General features: G+C 27.3%; 1 protein-coding gene across 1 annotated transcript in view; it reads right to left on the bottom strand.

Moving 5' to 3' along the window:
- LOC132938644 (echinoderm microtubule-associated protein-like CG42247) overlaps nucleotides 1–24,495 on the bottom strand; it is a 31,841-nt gene extending 7,346 nt beyond the window's left edge. Inside the window, 7 exon segments of the mRNA XM_061005590.1 lie at nucleotides 2,323–2,532; nucleotides 18,763–18,990; nucleotides 20,519–20,722; nucleotides 21,787–21,927; nucleotides 21,929–22,017; nucleotides 22,109–22,179; nucleotides 24,244–24,495. Coding sequence (XP_060861573.1) covers nucleotides 2,323–2,532; nucleotides 18,763–18,990; nucleotides 20,519–20,722; nucleotides 21,787–21,927; nucleotides 21,929–21,982 — 837 coding nt within the window. The 5' untranslated portion in view covers nucleotides 21,983–22,017; nucleotides 22,109–22,179; nucleotides 24,244–24,495.
- Nucleotides 24,496–25,248: the final 753 nt, after the last annotated feature.

The raw sequence follows: 25,248 nt of genomic DNA, 5'->3' as shown, positions 1-25,248 counted from the left end.
AAATGTTAACAAAAAAATGATATTATCATTATAACAAACGCATAACTGTATTATAGCTAGTATTAAAAAATGATTTATTTTCGTATTTAAAATAAACCAGTAAATTCTTTCAATTTATTACAATACATTTGTTTTAATATAAAATGTCAAACTAGCCGAAAAACGTTTCAGGTTGTGTTTTGCACTGATGATAACAATAGCCAAAATGCATATATTTGCTAAATAAACTAAATTTTTAATTGATTTCAACATACGATATTATTTATTTAGAGTTGTATCGAATTATTAATAAATAATGAATAATAAGTCATTCATTTCCACAAATGTTTAGCCAAAATTTGTGTCCAGTGAGTGGGTTCGTATGTTTTATAAGTAGGTACTAGTTTTGTTTAACAAACGTATACATTTTAAAATAATATATGAAACTCTGGTGTGTTATACCTTATAACCTTATAATTCACGAAGACTTTAAAAATATGTATACTAATATTTTTTGTTGCTTACATAACGTCTTGTACTATACGAATATTTATAAATTAAAATATAAAATAATTTTGAAAGCGGTACAAAAAACAGCAAATACTGTCTATGTTTTAGACGTATCCACACATCACGTAACGGTAACAAATATTATTATTATTTATTACTATAGTGTTAGTTACAATAGATATTGTATCTAATTTTTATGATATTATCATTGTTATTTTTCAAAAATTACTAGCAGGCGTTCAGGTTATGCAAAACAGGTACATGCGTGCATAGGAGTTTTGTAACAATAATATATACAGTAGACGTAATAAAGCAGGGTAAAGTTCAATATCGTTGTATAGCTAATTATATTTTTTATCAAAATTATTTTCCAAGGTCACATGTTAACTCTGTATAACTTAAAAACTTGATATTAACTTTTATGTTGTACAACTGAGACTTCTAATCGACCTATAACTTATTATTGCTAGTTAAAATTCTTCAAAATAAAAAAAATATATAATATTATAATGGTCGTATTATTCGTTTACATATTATATTTTGATTTAATTAGTTTTAATTTTCTTATTATTATTTTTTTTTTTTGGTACTTATTTTTTTAACTCTAAACAGTTTTTATATAGTCATACGTAAGTTGTTAGTTTTTATATTTATGTTAAATATTCAGATGGTCAAGAGATTAATCTATATTGGTAAACAATCGTTTTCTTGTAAGTTTCCAATTTTTTTTTTCAGTAAACTATATAAGGTGATGTACTGATATAATAAATTTTAGTAGTTTTCTATTTTATCTTATTAAATTTATTGAATCACTAAAATTGAAATATAGATTAACAATGATAAATTTAATTGATTACCTAATAAAAAGCTAATTTGCAATTTTCCATGCAAAATGTGTTTCATTATTTTTATATTATTAACAACATAAAAATGTTGTAATTTTATTGTAATTGTTATACATTTAATTATCTTACTTACATTTTTTTATTGTTTTGCTAAGTATAAATGCAATTTGGAAAGATTAAAATAAAATGTAATGTTTTTTTTAATTAAAATTTTATTTTAATGATCTAAAAAATAAAAATGTACCTAGTACAATGGAGTTTTAATATTATATAAATCTAACCATAATGAAAAAATAATGTTTATAAGAATTTTATGTTTAAATAGTGCTAAATACTATTTTACGATTGACAACGACTTATGTGTGTACAAATTTTAAAATTGTTACTTTGAATTTAAAAGATAGGGTTTTTAACTCATAATAAATTTATTGATACTTACCTATACTTAGCTTAAATCTTATTACATGATTTATTTACAATAAGATAGATATTTTTTAGGTTTATTTTAATATAATTTGTTATTTTTAAGTTTTGAGTATTATAATTTATAACTAAAACTCCATATAATATTAATCATTGGAATTATAATAATTCAGGTAATTGTACCTACCTAAAATATCTCGAAAATGTTGGCTTTTATAATTTAAAACTATTATAATAAATATAGTTCTTACTAGAATTGTTTATCGATATTGCTCTGAAAGTTAAGGACTTTGTATACGATGGAATTAACTAAGTTTGCCATTGGGCTTTTTATTTTATTGTTTTTTAACTCGTATACTATATTTGTTATTGATAGTTTAATCTAGGTTTTAGATATTTGTTTTTAATTTTTTTTTTCTGAAGTTAATTGTTTTTAAAATATTTAATCATTTATTATTGACAACTAAAAATTATGATGAAGGACTATGGAAAAAATCAAATAATAACACTTATATAAAAACAATTATAGTTTAGAATTTAAATAATTTTAAAAATTAACACTAACCTGTACTGTGTGATCGAAATTATTGATGATCCTTATAACTCTAGTTGTAGATGATTTAGTTATATTAAGTCCTGAAGTAGCTGAAGTCAACTCGTTAGCATCAACTACTGACTGCTTCCTACTCATAGACGATTGCCTCGACCAACCCGAACCAGCAGTCGGGGTAGTTGTAGAGTTCCAACCACCAGATTTCTTACCATAGTTGGCGTTCTACAATAAATAAGTTAAAAAAATTACACATGTCACTTCTATTTTAGTTACGCGATTTAACTTCAAACACAAAACTTATATGTAAAAAAAAAACAGTTAATATTTGCAGTTAAGTGGACACAAATCGAAAAAGAGTTTTTACTTTTTACATTACATTACCAATAGCTGATTGTTATTCGTTTTTATTTTACCAAAATCGTTTATCATTGCTATATCTAGTTTATTTAGATGATTTATCGAATCAGTAACAAAATTCTCTGTAGGCTAAGCCCCCCCTCCCCAACCAAGAATAACCCTCAATAAACCGAATGTAGGTATTCAATCATATAAACATTTTAAAACGATGTACTCCAAGGCTTTATCCCCCCTAACCATCTTTTCTTTTCGTGCCACTGCTAAGTACCTATGTGCATCGTAAATATTTTATCGTTAACGTGTGATAATTTGAAAATACTCGTCTTTAGAACAAAAGACTCTCATCGGTAGTAGGTTTCACATATCACTAATGTTATATTATGTATGAAAAGAAATATTGAAAAGTCGTGGTTTTGCGTAGTCGTACGATGTACGCGTACAACGTTATAATAATAATATTATTTGTTCACAAACGATTACATACGTCATTACATTGCGGTTCAGTGACAAATCTACAAGACGTTTCCATAACGTGATCAAGCCACCTCTTTTACTATAATATACTACCACGACAGCCGTCGTGGAAATTAAACGATCGTGAAATTGTCAGCATTTCGAACGGAAACTTCATCGTACACGGGTTGTAGTTGTTGGTCGTCGTAATATCAATAATAAAAATAACATTATAACGTCTCGACGATACGGTCGCGGGCGCGTACGTTATCGTCGTCGGAAGAAAAATGAACGTACTGAAACTGTCCGTTTTCGACTATTGCAGCGAAACGGTGCGTTGTTCCTCGCCGCGAGTACACGATAATAATTTAATATTTATTATAACAATAATACGTAAGAATATAATTCTACAATGATATCGTCGTCGTAATGTCATACCTGTTCGGCGTGCTCGGCGATTGACGAGTGCAACACGGTGAACGCGACTGCCATTCCATTGGTGTGCGAGAGGGTTGCGCCGGGCGGGAAATAAAAATGCCCACGCCAATGACCTCGACGGGAAATATATATTACATATACGCAGGAGAGGTGTGTATATTATTATATTATATCACATAATTATTATCGTACGCGATACACGACTTACGGGTATTTGTGTGTGTGTGTGTAATGGAGCGCGGGAAAGAAGTGATTTGAAACGCGACGGTCGTATAACTTCAATATGACGTAAAACTTTATAATATTGTAATGTATTTTATTGTCGTACTTATATTATAGATGTACGAAAAACACCACGACCGTCGGCGAGAAAACTCGGGAAAACGTTACCCACCTGCACGCGTTGCGTATTATACCGCGGTCCGAATTTCGAGGTAACCGCTACCGACGACGATGGTATAATATTGTTTGCGAAACGGTATAACCGTACGATAATATTATGCGCCGCGGTATTTTCAGAAGCTTCGCGGCGGCAGTGTCACGCGGGTGTCCGTCTTCGACTGCTTTGCGCGTAAATATTACGACCAGCACCGCATTGCTATTTAATTTATATGTATGATAATATCGCGGTTTATAACGGACGGTCGGTCGCGTCAAGGTCTGGGGCGCGGTGGTCAAGACAACGTTTACGTTATTATATATATATATATATATGAACGTGTACAGTGTACAATGTACGCGAGTATACCCCGAGCCCTTGACCATCTTCGCTCGCGCCAATTTTACGACCGCAATTATACACAGCTCGCCGAACCGCTCGTCCGACCCCTATTATATGCCCTACCACCCGCCACCCACCTCGCACACAAAACAACCCTTTCCTCGATCCGAACGGCGAGGCGCTGTTGTACGCGAAGGCAGGATGGTACCTATACACATCGGCGGTGTGTACCTGTTATACATAATGTACGATGTATATATATATACACTCGCCGCCGTTTGATGGCAATAATAACACTATACTTATTATTATTATTCTAATTATTATTTTCACCGACATGCAAACGCCGCGCCGTATATTTATTAAAATATGATTATTGCGTATTGTTTTTGCGAGGGTTCGTCGGTGGAGAGGTGCGCTTCCGGTCGTTGTCGCGTGGATATGATGTTTTTTTCGCGTGGAGGTCCGCACCGCCGCTACGGTATTAAAACACACACGCACGCTCACACACACACACACATGCACACTAAGAATTAGTACAAAGAATAAGTTTTTTTTTATTTTTGCGGGAGGATACAGGAAAAAAATACTGCAGTAATAAATCAGCCAAGCTATACTTGAGTCATATTATTATAATATACGTGCACGTAAGACGTACTCTCGACCTGCTCTATAAATTATACCTATAAGTAAAGGTATCGGTGTGTATATTTACTAATTAATTGCTACAACGAGGACAAATCGAAAATGGACAACTTATATCATATTAATATACGTTAATTTTTTTTATGATACAATTTATATATTACTACAAGCAGGATCACTGTGCACTTCGTTGCCCGTTAAATGTACCAACTCTATATGACTCAAACTTTGTTCAATTCGTTATTTAATATTCGGTGTATGGTGTTCAAAATTTATCTTAACTTTTCTGTTGCCTGGAATAAAAATTCCGATTCGCAGCAGTACATCGCGGACCCAGTGCTGTTTGTGCGTAAGTTTATGATTTAACTCTAAAATATCAAAGTTATACCAAGTTTATTTTGATATAATTCGGTGGAATAATATAATCAATTAATACATAATCCTAACCTAACCTAACCTAACCGTACTAAAATCCGACGAATAAAAAAAACCAAATTTAACCCTTTTTTAAATTAGCCTATCTTCTTCCCAGAGATCTGCACACAAATATTCGTTTATATATAATATAGCTGATCCTGCAAACTTCGTAACCCATAAAAAATGACAAAAAAATTGTGGTGCAAAAAATCCTTTTTGGTGTAACTCACTGCAGTAAGTAAGTGAAACTCAGCCACCCTGGTAGGCAATGTGCAAAAATTCGATTTGATTGCCTGATTAACCAATAGCAACCAATAATAAATAAATACTATTTTTATTAACTATTTCTCCTATAACCAATAGCAACCATTTATAAACAAATATTTCCATCGTAAATCTCAAAATCCCTGTTTGAGCACTTCTATTAATTGGCCGTGGCGTAATGTTATATAGCCTATATAGCCTTCCTCGATGAATGGACTAAAAAAATAATTTTTCAATTCGAACCAGTAGTTTCTGAGATTAGCGCGTTTAAACACACTAACCTAACTCTACAGCTTTATATATTATTATAGATTAGCGTACGTCTTTTAAACAACAATATTGTTCGAGTGCATCGTGTCTATATTTAATGGATTCGAATTGTGAAAAGGAATGGAAGTTTGTGGAAAATGTCCGTACGTCCGGCTTTAATAAAAAGAAAATATGTCAGTGGTCAAAATTATTTTATACGAAATATCAATGAGTGTTGGTGTTGGACTATCGATAATAATATAATATAATATAATACTATGGTATTAGCACATCGTAAATAATTATATAATACTTACAAATAGGGTTTTAAAATTTCATGAAATTTATTTTCTTGAAATATTTCATTTCCATGAAAAATAAAAATAAAATGTTTTAAGAGAGTCCAGAGCACCTTCACATAATCACATCACTCAGTCACATACACACACATATACGACTTTTGTACACTTAATAATTACTGAAAATATACACTATTATTTCATTTACTGGTTGAAATCGACTTCAACTTTATTTCAAACTGTTAATTAAATTATTTCTAATTAATTAAGAATACATATTTTTTTTTTAATATTTTCATCAATGGAAATTAATTATATAGTAATTTATCAATATTTATTTATTCGTTACCATTTAAAAATATCATAGATAAACATGTGTTCTAAAAGATGATTTCCAAAAACGCATTCAAGTACCTTACAACTTAAAGGTAATACAAATATTTCATTATGTGTAATATTAAGACAAGATAGGTACCTACCTAATAATTGGAGGCTGCTTTATAATATATTTTTAAAACCAACATACTATTGAAGACTTGAAGTCTTAAGACAAGACAAAAAAAATATATTAGACAGACAATTATTCTGGTTAATCCACATGACTTATTAAGACTAGGTAGAAGTATTTTCCCATCTCAAAATTCTATAAAAACTTAACAAGTTGTTGTTATTTTAATGGTTATTATTAGGATACCGTTATCTTAGCAGTAAAAAACTAGTAAAATTTATTGCAGTATTGTACAGAAAAATACCAAAAAATAAAAACCTCCCGTTGCTTAATATTATAATTTTTTTTTACTTTACAGTTCACAGAATACTATAAATAAATATTCAATAAAAAATAATTTCACTTTTTTTTACCTTTGTTTTTTCTTAAGTACTTACCTATAATATTACCTACTACTTTAAACATTTAATTTGACTAAACTATTTGCTTAATTTTCATATTCAAACGTTCTCCGATTTGGATCCAATAAGTAAAAACCAATGTAAAATTACTTGAAGAACATTGAAAAATAGTTTAGATTGTTTAATGAACTAGTAAATTCAACAAAATTGCAAACATTTAAAAAAATGAGCTTAAAAATTAAAAATTAAAATTCGTTTTTGAAAGAAGTCATGAAATTAATTTAAAGTTTACTTCACAATAAATTGGAAATTTTGAACAGTAGAAGGAAATTTGCAAATGCAACAACGTCTATTCCCTAATTATAATTATTATATCATAATAGGATGTTAAGGTAATTTTATTAGAGACCAATTTCACTTATTATTACAGTTATTAATTATTATAAGAAATCATATTTGTTGTTTTTGTTAAGCTATTTTTTAGCTCTTATAGTTTTGTTTTCCCAATAAAATAATTTTAGTTTCTAACTGATGCATTTAAATATAATTTTAAGTATTTGAACAATTTATCATAACTATACATTAATGCGCATTTTATTTTTAAGTGTACTATTCAAATACAAAATAACTAAATCGTAATAAATTAATTTTAAATTGTATTTTAACATTATATCGTTAAGTGTTCATTATTTATGTTATACATGCTTTTTTCCAACCAACTAAAATCACGTGGAGTCCTTGACCGCTCTTGGTCTTATGTGAAAATATATATAAACAACTCAAGATCTCTTATAAAAATGTAAAAATTAATCTGAAGGTCACAGTAAAATGACCACTGACACGAACGAAACCGAAATCATAACATACCCGCAATATAATATTTTGAAATCGTATAGGTATATGAACCCTTATACCTCCTACTTAACATAACACGAACAAAGGGTAATTAACTGAAATTATAATACCTAACGTATCGCTATACTTTTGGGTCACCACTTTTATTACTCAATAGATAACTTTTTCTTTAACGCTATTTGAATTTTATTGACATTTTAATAAAGGAATAAAAAACGTATTATAAATATATACAAACTTATTGACAGATTATGATATTGATAAAAAATACGTTCAAAAGTAAAAGGTGTATGTTTAGGACATTTTTTGATTAGCACTAAAAATATGTTAACACATTATAATATTTTAGCTTAATTATTAATATGAGTTTATGTATGATTAGTGATATTGCCTCAAATAAGATAAATTATTTCGGTTGTAATATTTAATAGTACCAAAATTGCACACAATTAATTCATCATACATAAATTAATTATTAATGGATCCAATAAAGAATTAAAATAAATTATTGGAAGTTTTGACAAATATTTTCCGAATATTTCAACTGTAAATAATATTGTTTCGATTAGAAGTGTAATTATGTATTACGATTTTAATTTAACCTACAATAACGTTTATAATTTAGGTAAAAACAAATTATTTGCAAATTTAATTATTTATTATTATATAATATGAATTTCAAATTTAGTATAATTCACTCTTTTGTATACCTTTATATACCTTAACATAGTGGCACAAACGGGGAAGTCGCTCTGTTGTTTAGGTAATATTAGGTGTTGAGTGGTGCAATCGTTGTTGATTAAGGAACTGTATAAATGGATGTGTTCAGTTTGAATTAAATTATAAATCATTGCATACGAAAAAAAATTCTGAACGGAAACGGTAAGTCAGCCTATACTAAGGATATTTTATTATTTATTTATATTGCTGTTATAGAAATATGGTCGAACTAATTATTTGCACATAATAATATTACTTATTTCTAGCTATTGTTAAATGTTAAATAAACTTAAAATTAAAAAGTATACTTTCAATTATAAATAATAAAATACAAAATGGCAAAAACTTTCATAAGTCCCTACAAATAATATATTTTCGTTTTTAAAGTAGATGGGCATGCCGGGAATTTCTACCTACTGCTTTTGACTTCCCAAATTAACAACTAGATACGATTCGATACCAGAAACTACACTCTAAGTTGAACAGTATTTTTTCCGCTTCAAAATGCAAAGATATTGATAGACAAAACAAACGCATCATTTTAAAACCGATACATTCATCGCTCCTCTCAAAATCTAAAACATTAAACAAATTATGGCGATAATTGTAAATAATATACTATACAGTACACCTAAACAACTCTTGTAATACAATCTTGACTATTTTAATGTAAACTTCCAAGCTCAGAACTGTTTTTAAAATACAACAATTTATCATTAAAGTTATCATTATGTACTATCATAAAGCCACCAGAAAAACCTTTGCTTCTATTGCGCTTTTTGTACAAAACGTTTTGTGCCACAAAAAAATAATTCTAGTTATTCTTTAAATTGTAAATTTTAATAGTTCCTATGTACAACACCCTTATATTTTAGTTGTTTAAAATCTTTGTTTGACATTCATTCATTTAATAGCAAAATTATATTTACTCAAAATACAAATTATTACATTAAATTGCATTTTATAAGCCATAAATAATATTTTTGTAAAATGTATGGAAGTTCTATGAATAATTTTAAACGAACACAGCTTTAATAAATATTAATTTAGCTCAATGTGACAAGGTTTAACAGTTAGCGTGCGAACGGTGTATAGTAGTAATGTAGTACTTGGGAGTTGGAACTATTCAAATCAACACTCATAATTATATATTTGTGGTTCATTAATTTATGGCACTTACATTTTGGAAACTTCAGTTTACAAGGTTACAACCTTTTATATTATTTCGTTAGTCATTTTTTATTATAATAATGATTTATTAACAGTAAAATGCACACACTTCTACATTTTAACAAATTATTTACTTTATATTTTAATATTGTAAATTTAATTTATTCTGTGGGACTATAGTAAACTATATGAGATTTTTTCTGAGTTTACATCATCATAATAAATAAAAATGCATTTTCAATTTCTTATATAATAAATTATAAAATGCAAGTTCAATTAATTTATCCAAAATGGTAATCCATATGGATCTATATTATATTATATGATAAGTGTTGATAATATCTATATTTAATCTAGTGGCTTTCAATATTCAATAATTATTTGTTACTTTCAGTGCATAATGTATATAATATATTATATATACATTTATTTGAATTATACAATCTATATTATTAATTTATAAAACACTGTTTAAATGGAATTATTGCCCAACAGTTATAATTTTTGACGTTTTTTTTTTGTTTCTGACACTAGGCCCAACACTAGTTTCTCTTTCAACTACTCCTCAGACTGTTTGAAATATTAAAGGCTGAGTCAAGAGAAAGAATCATTGAATTTTAATGGTTTACAAGGCGGGAGTAAAAGAGTTTGCAGGTAAATGTTACTACTTCTAATTTTGTTTGACATTTTATGTCCGAGTGGAGAGTATGGTTTGAGTCTTTGAGACATAAAATGGTGCATTTGTAATCATAAGAGTACGTACCTAATGATATTAATTAGAAGGTTTGTATTTTATTTGTATATTGTATTAGAATCCTTTGCAGCACTCCATGACACGTACGGCGGCATCCAATTATGCATAATTGGATGTCGTCATACCATATATGCTATAAAAGAGTTTCGTGCAGCAGGAATTTATTTTTTAGGGTGAGTTTGAAATGTTTTCCTCAAAGTAGATATAAAGACTTACATCTGAAGTTTAACAGGATCATTTTACGTTTAATATGTTCTGCCCGGACTAGAAGTTTAACTAATGTCAACCATAAATATTACTACCTTGTTGTAAGCTAAAAGTAATATGAAAAGACTTTTCATTATTTATTTTCATTTTTCATTTTTCAATACCATGATTTATATTGCATATAATTTAAATAATTTTGTTGACGTAGACTGGTGTGTGGGAGACATCGTGAATGTGACAAAATGATTTTGTTATCGTAAAATTCAGCTACTGAGGTGTGAGTATTACTTGTTTGGTCATCTGCGGTATGCCGGTATATAATGTATAGGGTGGGAGACAACATTTTACAAGTATAATGTACTTGGTATATAGTTAGTACATGGTATAAAATATAAATCATAAATCAGATAACTGGTTTTTTTATCATTTAAATATCAATTGGTTTTATGTTTTAAACATTTATTTTATTAATATTGATTTCATAAACTACCTATATATATATTATGAGTGGTAGAAACATAAATGTTAATATGTTTTTTTCTATAGGAACTATATAATATTATCTACTTAATGCATTTTTAAAAATTGTAGCCTTCTATTGTTTTCATAATGAGAGTGTAGATAGTATTAATGATAACTAAATAAGTGAACGTTGAACATTGATAATTTCATATTTAAAAAGGTGGGCAAGTGGATACCGCTCTGCTGTACAGTAGGTGACAAGTTGTTTACTGTGATGGATGTATTAAATTTGAATTAAGTGATAAATCATTGCATACAAAAAACGATTCTGAGTGAATACGTTCTACCAGCCTATTCTGCTAACTATATTTAATGATATTATTGCTATTAAATTAATTAATTTTACTATAATGGTAATGCACGAAAACATTGCATTATCAAATGTCATTGTGTGTATAAAATATAAAAATATACTTTAAATGTTTAAAAGATTTAACTACCCACGACGAATAATATTTTTAATTACAACAAAATAACTAAAACTGATATTCTTCGTTTAAATATCAAATACCTAATTTGAAGTATAATATCTTTTAAAAAAAACTATGTTGATATATTTTTATATTTTAGATTTTGAGCAAAGTAATGAATGTATTGATTTTACAATGATGTGTGTTGTTTTTTAAATTTTTAAAATGTTTGTTTTTTTATTTTTGTGTTTGTTATCACCATTTGGGGCTGTGTTTCGATTTTTTCCAACAGTATCTTGTTCAACGAGAAAGTTAAACTAGTTGGTGCATTCGGGAGGTCAAAATTTGAAATTCTCAATAGTTTTCAAAAATACAGGGAATAACAAAACAAAAATTAAAGAAAAACGGTAATTTTTATGCAAAATTGATTTTGGTTTTTGGTGTAACTCTAAAACAAAGAACCGTAGATACGTCAAACTTTTATGAAATTGGATATTTACTCGATTTCTCATGCAGCGATTTTCTTATTTTGCTGTAACTAAAAAAACGAATTATTGTAGATAATTGAAATTTACACCATATATTTATTTTAACAATTCCTATACTTAATACATTTTACTAAATATTGACTCATTTTTAGTTGCTTACGGTCATTTTCAATTTCAATGTTTTTAGTTTTTTTTTCTCTATAAATATCAATAAAATTGTATTTGTTGAGCCAAAAAGCTTCAAAATGTAATACAAGGCTTGTTACAAGGCTGTTACAATAGCAGTTGAAAAATATTAAAAATATATAGTGACAAATTTTTTTTATTTGCATTCAAAGTTCAAATATTGACAAAATGTATGAAATTTAAAAATTATTTTGTAGTTAAAAATTTATAAAATGTTCAATAAAAGATTGAAAATTTAAAACAAGGTTTCACGTAAATAGGTTATAACTTAATAAATTATTTTATTCACAATTATAATTTGATCAAGTATACTTGGTAATATCATAGGCTGACTGACCGTCTTCGCTCAGAATCATTTTTCGTATACAATTATTTTATATCATTATTGAATTCAAATTTAACACAATCGATTACAGTGATCCTCTTGTAACCTACCGTACAGCAGAGCGACACCCACTTTCCCACCTTATTTGTCAATATTAAATATTCACGAGCAATCTTGTTTTAAATGTTTAATATTTAGCTATATAAATTGAACATTTTATAAATATTTGTAGATATATTTTTTATTATTTATCAAACACTTATTTAAAAAAAAGGTATTTATTTAAAGTGGACATATTATGCCAAACTTTAAATGTTTATTGAAAAATACATAACCATTTATATATATTACAATATAATAGTGATGATAACAATGTTATTTTATTTGGCCAGTTATTGGCTGATAATAAAATTATACCCGGTGATTCATTTAACGTTTGACAATTAATATTTCAAAATTTTTGAAAATATATTTTTACGTAAATTTAAGTCATAAAAACCAACACTTTTATTTACAAATTGATATTTTTATAATTTTTTAATGACAACAAAAAACTGTTTAGTCATTATTCTAAAGCATACTTTTTTTTGAGTAATTTGATATATCAAAATCAAATTTTGGACGAGTAGTATATATTTAATATTTATGCAGTAAAAAAATGCACCTTTTTTATTTGATAATTATTATTATTATTAGCTACTCTGCTGATAAAAAATTTCAAATACTTATAACTGATAAACTAATTGTCCAAAATTTGATTTTTGTAGATCAAAATACTGCAAATAATAACGTCCTTCGGAAGAGGAGATTAAAAATGAATGTTGTCGTTCAAGGTGCGAAACTTAAAAAATTATTGATTAAAAATAAATTAAAAATGTATACAAAATATTGTTTTTTAAAGACTTACAATTATGTAAATTAAATATTTTCAAATGGGTTACGTTAAATGGATTATCCCATAAATATATAGAAGCCCATATAATAATCAAAAATTGATAGTGAATTAACCAACAAACAAATAAGGATAAAAATAATGAAACAAATGGGGGTATGAATTACATTTATATAGAATTTTCCTAAAAAGAAATTTCCAAAAAATGAATTTTTTTTTTTTAAATAATAATGTATGTTGTTCGGTAACCCAATCACATTTATTATATAAATATAATTTTACCTATAGCTTCATAATTAATAATTTAAGTGATATTATCGAAATGTAAAGTCGCCAGTAGGTACCTAAGTAATAAGCATACATTTCTAAAATGTTTTTAGTATTGAACTTATTATTATATTATAAACGATAATTAATTTTTAAACAAACATTAAATCTTTATTTGTTTGTTAACAATGTATTGTATTCGTTATTTTTGATTGTAAATCATGTTTCACGTTTATATATTATATATCTATTTATAACTCACACTCGTCACTCACGCACGTTTTGTGAAATTAACACTTAGATTAGACAATTTTTTAGTAATATCATTTTGTCTATATACAACGCATAAAATATAAAAACAGAAGTTTTGTGAGGTTTTTTTAGAACAAGCTGTTATGTTTTGTACCACTTGAACACATAATTGGATAGAACTCACGCGATCTAGTGTTTTGTTTCGTTACTATGCAAAAATATATTCTAGCAAAATCCACATAGTTTGTAGGCATACGTACCAAATATATACAATATTAGAGGAACCTACACATTTGCATTAATTTAGTAATATTTAAATGAAATAGAAAATTAGGAAATATATAGTAGGTAGGTAATTTTATAGCCAAACAAAACGTTTTTCAAACGCGTCTGTTCAAAAATTAACTATGTCCCTGAAGTAAATAATTTACATTTGTTAGTAGTAAGATCAGACATTTGCAAACTATGTGACATATTGACATGGCATGAACAAGAATCTCTAAATTTCTTGAGGAACCGCAACTGACTTACATAGATTCCTGAAAATTAGGTTTCTGGTGAAATACATTTTGAAATAACTGTAGGTAGATATATTAGTACAGGGTGCCACTATTCACACATGATGTATTATATAACTCATACAGCAATACAGAAAACTAGAATTTTTTTAATAAAAGGAAAAATATAAAATCAATTATTTTTCAAATCGATAGTTTCTCCTTACTAATCTATGTACTAATATATAAAGCTGTAGAGTTTGTTTGTTTGAACGCGCTAATCTCAGAAACTACTGATTCGAATTGAATAATTATTTTTTTGTTGGATAGTCCATTCATTGAGGAAGGCTATAGGCTATATAACATCACGCTACGACCAATTAATAGAAGTGCTCAAACAGGGATTTTGAGATTTACGATGGAAATATTTGTTTATAAGTGGTTGCTATTGGTTATAGGAGAAATAATTAATAGAAATAGTATTTATTTATTATTGATTGCTATTGGTTAATCGGGCAGATCCGGTATAAAACTCGGTATAACTTTGATACTTAAGAGTTAAATCATACACTTACGTACAAACACTGGGTCTGCGATCTAACCTAACCTGATAATATACTGCTGCGAATCAGAATTTTTATTCCAGGCAACAGAAAAGTTAAGATAAATTTTGAACATCGAATACACCGAATTTTAAATAACGTAATAAACAAAGTTTGAGTCATATAGAGTTGGTACATTTAACGGTACATTTTACAGTACACAGGATCAGCTAGTAGTATATAAATAGAGTGTTTTGTTTACAATGTATTCATTATTCATTTATGTATTTATTGTTTCAAAAACTATTAATATTTTTGAAAATATTATTTTTACATATAATTAAGTAATTCAAAAACAAAGTCTCTAAAAAAAATACAATAACATATATTTTTGATTTTCTATTCCAAAGCAGAATATTATTTGGAGTATTTTTATATGTAAAAATCAAATTTTGGACGTGACGACAAGCATGTTATTATGTATTTAAACATTTTATGAGTGAAGTAGCGGACCAACATTTGACGGGATACACTTGCGTAAATCCTTAAATCCTTATCTATAATCAAAATTGTATAGTTCCAAATTTCAATACCTATACCTATATCTAATCATATAACTCATAACCTACACGTCCGAAATTTGATTTTTATAAATCGAAATACTCCGAATAATATACTTTGCTTCAGAATATCAAAATAAAAATGTATGTTGTATTGTTATCGTACATATAAATTAAAATAGTTAAAATAAAACAATAAAAAACAGTAAAAAATATAATTTTTTAGAAATATTTTGTTCTCATATCTCTTACGATTAGGTAAAAAATTTTTTTTCAAAAGTGTAATAATTTTTTTAATAATGGGTGATTTATGATAAATGGACCACCTCAGTGGATTAGGCATGGGGGGCAGATGGTCATGACCCCTCGCCCCCCCCCCCATTGACCGTATCAAAACATAAAAAAAAAAGATAAATTATTATTGGTAATTGGTGAGTATTTTTTTTAATATTTTGGCTTTGGCGCCCCCCCATTTTAAAATTCTGGCTATGCCACTGGGTCATATATAGTATATAATAATTTAGATGTGTATAATATATTGATTTATTACCATTGATTGCATGATACAATACTTATATTATTCAATCTCCAGTGGTATTAGTTTTAGATTCTGTGCAGAGCGATTAATGTATTTGTTTTACAATGATATTATTTATTCTTTTGTCGGTCATCAGCTTTTGGAGCAGTATAAATGTTTCAATCTTCAACTTTGAGAATGGTTTCTGAGCAAATTGGATTTAGTAAGCACTTAAGATAAAAAAAAGTGGGTAAGTGGATGCCACTATGCTGTACAGTAGGTTACAAGTGGGTCACTGTAATGAATGGTGTTAAATTTGAATTCAATGATATAATATCATTGTATGTATAAGAAAAACGATTCTGAACGAAAATAGTCAATTAGCTTATGATTATATTTCTAAGTATATTTGATGATATTATTGTGCATAAAGTATCATATATAAAGTAATTTATATATTTACCTATTTACGTGGACCCTTGTTTTAAATTTTCAATCCTTAGCCTATAAAATTTGAACATTTTATACATTTTTAACTACAAAATTATTATTAAATTGATTTTTTCAAAAACAGATTTTCCGTAAAAATTCCCGGTATCAGAAAAGATACTGTTGAAGAAAATCTAAGCATTTTTACTGTCCTAAAAGGTGATGACAGACACAAAAATAAAAAAAAACACACATCATTGTAAAATCAATACATTCATCGTTTCACTCAAAATCTAAAACTTTTTCAGTTACTTTTCAAAATAATCAAAAAACACAGTTAAAGGAAAAACCAGTCTTTAAAAAAATTTATACTTTTTATACTAATTTTTTTTTTGGTAAAAATATATAACCGTAAAGATACTTTCACAAAATATTTTTATATGAGAATTTTTAATTTTTACTTCTCGAACCAACTATATTATTTTTCCCACCAGAAAAGTTACCGAAGCTGATAATCAAACCATTATTTTGATTACCTACTTTCATGTACGCAGTAACGCACAAAAAAAAAAAGAAAAACACCATTTATTCATTGTAGAATCAATACGAATATTCATCGCTCTGTTCAGAATCTAAAATGCAGTTAACCACAAAGTTAAAACCTCGAACATCATTTATATAAACCACTAACCAGAATCTCAGTTATAGCTTAAAAATTAAAGATAGTGTTAGATGTTATGATAGTGATGTTAGATAATACTTTCCAGCTTTTTTTACCCGTTTAAATTAAGTCGAACTAAAAAATTATGATAATTCCTAATTTAAAAAATATTGGTTTTGGGAAAAACCTATTAAGAGGACTCTAAACCTCTATGTGTTGTCTCCGTCTTACAAATTTACAACATAGCAAAAATTGTTTTGCGCGGGATAGAACCACTCAGGCCGTCGTGATAGTTAAGACTCAAAATTGATATAAAATATAGTTCAGAACTTTATCTGTGAAATAATGTTTAATTTTTTGATATCACTTAAACAAAAAAGTCCTTATTGTTTCAAAATCCATTATTTTTTGTTTTTTCAAACTTCAATAACTTTTTTTGTAGTTCCTATTTCGAAAAAATAATATAGTATCTCACAGCTAAAGTTCTCCTTTTTATGTGGTAAAAATTTCGTTTCTTCGTTATTACTATAGCCTTCTCGGTTCTTTCCCGCGCCAAAACAGTTTTTTCCATGTTTTTCATTTGTAAGACGAAGACAACATATGTGGGTGTAGCGTTCTCTTGATGCATTAGCATGTTTATTTTTTCTGCTTCTTACAAGGAATACGATTTGATGATCAAAGTTTATTTTACATTATAACTATTTTCTAGTACACATATGATGTACAAACAATTATTTTACATATTTCAAGATTTTAAACGATATGTTACAGTATATTTTATTAAAATACTCCCATAAATATATATTTATTATTTTAATAGTTTTCTTTTTAAATCCTGCAACCATAATTTATAAGCTTTCAGATTATTTTTTAATTAAGGAACGTTAAAATCCAATAACAATATGACCTATTATTATCAAAGATAAAGTGTTTTTAAGTTATATTTGAAGACTTGAGATAAATAAATCAAAACATGCATAGTCAAATTTATTTTTAACCCATTCGAGATTCGAGTTATCGAGACTTGACTGTACATATTATAGTGAAATACTCGAACCAATTATAACTTACATTGTTGGAATTATTTTATCGAGGCCTTACTTCTTAAAACTTACGGTTAGGATTTATATAATTTTAATTATACTTTTATAAATTATTGTCGTGACTCATGACGATTTGATATAGGTAACCATATTTATAATGACGCTCCGATTTTACTTTACTGAACAATTTTAACTTAATTTGTGAATATATTTCAATCAACATTGATTATTGCATTCATCGTATACAATTTGGCATGTTATAACTATTTATAATAATTCCGGTTTAATCAAATTATAAAGTATTGAACAGAATAGCTGTCACATATCTTACCGCAGAGTAAACGTTTACATTGTAATATTTTATTGAAATATAAATTAATTAGATTAAAATGTAATTGAACAAACACAATTTATTATGACATTTTAATTTTGTCATTCAATTAAAATTGTGTTACATAAATACCTTAAAACTTTTATAAGAGGAAACCACGTATGACTGATCATCTTCTAATTGATCTAAACTGACAACCCTGCCGCCATCCATAGAAAACAAATATCGCGCTCCACGAGGTAAATCCATTCGTGATGATAATTTGTCCAATAATGCTTCTAAATTTCCAATATCTCTCCCAGGTCTGAACCGTAGTTCTAATCCCGGAAAGTATAAATCGCCATTTTTAAAAAAAGTTACCTAAAAATTTAACAAGTATAAAATATAGTTTAGTTTATATTAATATTATATTGTTTTAGTTATGAATTCACTATGTAATGGATTTTTTTATGTCCAATAATTTGATAGGTATTGATACTTGGTTTTTCTGATACTATAGAATCATTGAAGTAATTATTGTTTAAACGTTTTAAAAATTAAAAGAATAATGAAATGTATTACAATGCTTATAATTTTATTTATGAGGACATTTAGAACGCTGCCACATAACAATTAAACAATGATCGAATTATAGATTAATAAATTCTCAGATAGATATATTTATCCACTAGGTGGTTCGTTATACGTAAGACACTCATTATTTAAAAAGTATTTAGGTTTTTTTGCGTGGTTTCAAGTAGTTATAATACAACATTTTAATTAAAAAAATTTGATTTTTAATATTTTTTTAAAGTTTTTTGCATTTTTGAATTACAGCATACAGCTTTAGTTTTATCTTCAAAAGCAGAATATTTTTCTGAGTATTTCGATTCATTAAAATCGTATTTAGGATGAATAGCTTATGAGTTATAAGTATTTAAACTTTTGATGAGCAAAGGAGTGGACAAACAATTTGCGGGGTTATCATGCACTCCGCTCATCTAAACTGTAAATACATAACTCATAAACTAATCGTCCTAAATTCGATTTTTATGTAACAAAAACATTCAAAATACTTTATTAAAAATGAACTGCTTTGTATTATGAAATTAAAACTTTATGCTGACATTCCAAAAAACTAGAACTAATAAACATTTTTTTTTTTCAAAAACATTTATACTATTTGAAACAATGAGTGTTTAATTATAAAATAATCATCCGGTATATATATGTTGTAGGAAAAATGCCTAGCGATCATTAATATAATATAAAATATACAATTTATAAGCTACCTAATGAGATAATTTTTAAATTATTAATAATATATACATTGTAATTAATAATTTGACAAGAATAGACATTTTTTCATCATAATTCTGATTTCACACCTTAAGTTAAAAAAATAACAAGTTAAAATTGTGGTTATAAATTATTATTTACATAAATTAAATAATATCAACTTATCAATAATAATAACCAATTAGTAAAAGTCGTAAAAATATTTTTATAATTATAATAGCAGGACTTTTCAGAGACAAATATTTAAATTCAACGGTACCTAATAATAATTTTTTAACCAAGTATCAATCAAAAATTATACTATATTTAATGATTATTGAATAAGTGTGTACATAATACGTGTATACTGCGGTAGTTATAATATATAAATATAAATATAACAATTAACATATTAAATATAAATTTAATTTAATTTTCTTCTCATTTTTAATACTACCTATTATAAGTAATGATATATGTTTTAGTCACATAGCAGGGTTACACATAATTTACTATTTTTACTATTTACTTTTTTGTATTTATCTGCAGTAATATAACATTGTTGTACACATATTTATGATGATTTTTATCTACTTTTTTCCTCTTATATTTCACTAATTCATTTCCTCACTTTTCTCGCTTTCCAATACGATAGATGATTATATTTGTCTTTAGCTACTCTAGAAGCAGCCAATCCGGGGACAGGAGCAGGCATAACTGATGATGTTTCGCTCCCGTTGTCATTGCCAGGACTAGCTGCTCTGCTGTTAGGTACACTCTGCCAATATCCCGCTGGTCCGACATTATGTCCCATTTGTTGTGTGTGACGTGACACCTAAAATTTTAATTGACACGTTTAATGTTAATATTCCTAAACGTTTTAAATCTAAATGAGACAATTTATACCTACAGGTACTAATTTCTGGGTTGTTTTTTTTTTATAGTTTTATTTATATTATACAACAGTCACAGTTTATTTAAACGTAATAATTCTCAATTTGATTTATAAATTAAAATAATTCAGTACAGTCAAAAGGACGACACACTACCTCTTAAATCATAAATCATACAATTTACCCATTAACGTATAACTTATTAGATTTGAAATATTCAAATATAAGTACTCACTAAAATTAATGGTAAATGTTAATTTAAGGATATTTTATTTTACAATTCTGATTGCGATAAAAACGCATTCATATTGTCACGATTTATAGTTTTAAACAAAATTATTACTGTAGTCTATAATGTGATGAGTTATTTTATATAAAAAAATATAATAAACATCATACAAATGTATACAATAAAAATATCGTCCTAGACGGTAGTGTGTAATACTGTGTATACCTATAGCATCATTTAGTAATGGAATTATTTTACTTTTGAACTTAATATTAATTTATTTGTCTTGTTTAACAAACAGTTTTTGAATTATTTACATCTCACACTTATTTTATGGTTATTAGACCTTCAGATTATACAACCGAAATTAAAATCCCGTGTAACAAATAACACCACGTTTTTAAGTGTATTATAATTGTGTTTTAAATTTGTATTTGTTTTATATAATTTAAAATTAAATATAATATAGCCCAACTTTCAATGATTTAAAAATAGTGATAATTTTGATATTTATATGGTAATCATTACAAATATAAAACTTGTTTAATTTAACAAATGTACCATTTTATTGAATCAATCCACCATTCGTGATTGATAAGTTTTCACTAATTGTACACAATTTATATTTTTTATTAATAAACTCGCTTAATACAAAATTAATTGTAATAAATTGGTAACATGTTGTCATAATATTATTATAATACTATTGAGTACCTACTAAACATTTTACAAAAACAATATCATTTTTTTGGCATATTCTATGTCACGTCATCTTACTTCTTGATAATCTTCATCTTCACTTTCCGACTTGTTTTCGGACTGAGGGACGTTTAATCTTGCAGGGGCAACAATCTCTTTCAAATTTGGTTCATGTTTTTCGTCGCTGCCGTCCGCGGATGCCATAACTTCTCGTTCTCCCCATCGTACTGGACGGTCGGGATGAAGGTTGAATAGTGACAGTTGGCGCCAACATTTTGACAGTTCATCAAGTATGCTTCAGCTGTAGTTCTATAAAAGACGAAAAAATATTTAATAAGGCTGAATCTCAAGTAAAATGTCAATTGGTCAACACAAAAGTACCTATATTATATATACGTACGTGACTTGTTTGAAAATATATTTATCACAAAAATATAAAGATAAAGTACTTGACTTTCTCCATTAGCTATCCTGTAAAATTAATGATAACTACGATTATTACGGTTTCATCATTTATATACAAACAATACAATAACATTAAATATGTTTGGGATTTGATAAAATAATGTTCTAAAAATTATAATACGAATCTAACTTTTTAGTATTTGAAAAATATATAGATAGCTATATAATATAGATTTTAAAACAAAAAGAAATTTCATATTAAAATTTGCACATTTTTCTAAAAGTAAAAAATTATTTTAAACCATTAAAACTTAATATTCTTTCAAACATCAAAGTTATGAAACACTTTACATATAAATTTAAATATTTTTTCAATTATGTTCTCATTATAGAATTATAATAAAAATTACATAGGTAGTTTGTCTTTGACTATATAATATAATTTATATTAATTTAGAATTACATAGGTATCTAGTTATTATTTACACTCTTCACATATTATAATAAATAAGACTAGGTACACAAGTCATTATAACAAAATAGAAACGAGAAATTAATGTCTCAAATATATTTTTATAATATACGATATTTATTTTTTCAAATGTATATTAAGTAAAATATGGTTATCTAAGAAAAATATATGTCTAAAGTAGATTCGTTAAGTAGAAATCAAAATCAGAGCTTTGAAACTTTCTTCAGTTTCGTAAATCTACCTTGCTAAATGAAAATCTAGAGAAAAAATTACTCTTTTTTTTATCTGTGAAAAATTAAATAATTTTTTTTAAAAAATTTTGATTCTACATTTAGTATCTACTTAATAATCCCTTTTTAATGAATTATCAGCCAACTTTCTAACTATCATAATTTAGGAGAAAAGTTAAAAAATAGAAATTTTGGGACTGTACACGCCGACGTTTTTATGGATTCAAGTGGTTATACCGCTTGGGCGTGATACATCAAATCTCTCTCATTAATATTTTATATTAAAGCTAACTAAATTACCCACCTACTCATTATTACTGAGTTACATTTTTATTATTTTCCTATTTATCACAAATTCTTGAAGTTTTCAAAATTGAGACTTTTTTCATTTCAATTACCATAGTACCTATTAAAAATCAAGAAAGTAAAAAAATTTGTTTCAACTCATATTTATGGGAACGCGTTATCAATAAATACAAAATATTTCTAATTCAATTATGGAGGCTTGCATATAGTAAAATAAAAATATGATATAATTATTCTCTAATTATTCCTAAATTTAAATAAATGGTAACTTGAATAGATTCACTAAATTATAAGTCACATGCCTACATTTGAATTAGTATTCATAATAGGGCCATATACACGGGGGGGGGGGGGGGGGTGTAAGAATTCTCCCCCTCTCCCCCCCTTACAACATGGAACGTATATAAATGTATTTTTTGTATTAATTAATTTATTATATAATATGTAATTATTAATATAACCACCCCCCCCCCCCCCCCCCCCAACATTAAATTCCTGTCTACGGCACTGATTCATAATTATCGGTTCCCTCAATACTTTATAACTGTGTCTACATACATATATAAATATATCAGATAAGATTAGATTTTGTTTTCTATTTAATTTAATTTCGTATTTTGCGTAAATCCTAAATATGTATTAAATATAGTGTGAGTGGACTATTTAATAATACTATAGCTTATTACATTCAAATGCACCCTTCGGCTCCCGTACAATTTTAAACAAGAATTTAAACATTAAAGTTGACCTAAAAAAACACATTACGCCTATTATAATATTTATTAAATAACGCAAACCGTTTCGTTGTATTTGTTTAATAGATCAACTATAATATACAAAGCACGCGAGCTTATAAACCCAATAACGCTTATATCATATTATTGTAGGTATTTATGTATATTAAACTAATTACTCATTTCTTATAATAGTATGACTTGAAAAGATATTGTATGTGTTCGTTAGTATCGAAACAATGATTGGATCTCTATGTTATGTGTTGAAGTCTTATAGTTTATAATATAGTTGTTGAACGCATCATATTATAATATATTGAACTCATTTCCCCACACATTATATAGGTATATAGCGTAATATAAACAGCGCTGCACTTTGTCTACTCACTTTAAATTGCAAATCGCGTTGTTCTTTTGACTGCGGGAAGAAGAAGAGCCGAACTATCGTCACTCGTATGAGGCGAAAAATATCACGAATACAATATCCGAACAGAGTTCGACAGATTTGTAATGACTTATATTATATAACAGCGAAAAAAAATTATAATAATATTGTAACTTCGGCCACTGCCGTAATCGTCGTCGTCGTACGCTTGGCTTGTACGGCGGTAAAACTACTACGGATGGAGTTTATAGAAGGCCGACAAGCACACCCCTCGCGCTGCTGGCGACTGTTGACCACCGGTCACGCAACTCTTGGCCAACCACGTTTGTGCCACATTTACCTTGAGCTCAATAGGTTTTGCATGGGCATTACAGCTGGAAGGGTAAGTTTTGCCAGCGAAAAATGTGCAAGACACAATATCAACATGCACGCGTCATTAGTCTACGGCGGGCTGCGATTAGAATTAACCAAATCGTTGTGATGATATCATCGCCCCGAAAACGTCTGGCCGACGGTTTAATGATATGTTATGATTAACTTATGAGTAATTTTTTCCGAAATTCATTAAACTGCAGGCTCGTTGTTTGAATACGAAAATATTCATATCAGAACTAGAAAAATGTCTGGACATCTGGGGTTGACCTATTCTGTCTTGGCCGGTATAGCTATAGTCTCGGCGGGCATTCGCGGTTATCCATAACATCGGGGTTGTTATTACTTAATATACTTAAATACAAAGATATTCAAACAATATGATTCAGTATGAATACAATCGAAAAAAATCAGTAAACAATCATTATTTTAACTAACGAATACTAAAAATATATTTTTTTAAATTGGTATTTTTATCGCTTATTATTTAGAAACTAATTATTTTTTAATTAATACATGGTAATTAATATTAAGATACAATTTCCTATATAAAATATATTTCTAATCTTATATCGGACTAATAACTTATTAATTATGGTTTTTAGATTCTGAGTGGAGTGAGGAAGCTAGTGGTTT

Source organism: Metopolophium dirhodum, chromosome 2, assembly GCF_019925205.1.
Source record: "Metopolophium dirhodum isolate CAU chromosome 2, ASM1992520v1, whole genome shotgun sequence".
In the NCBI taxonomy this organism is placed as follows: Eukaryota; Metazoa; Arthropoda; class Insecta; order Hemiptera; family Aphididae; genus Metopolophium; species Metopolophium dirhodum.
Note: the sequence above shows the minus strand (reverse complement) of the source record. Positions and strands in the feature narration are given on the sequence as shown.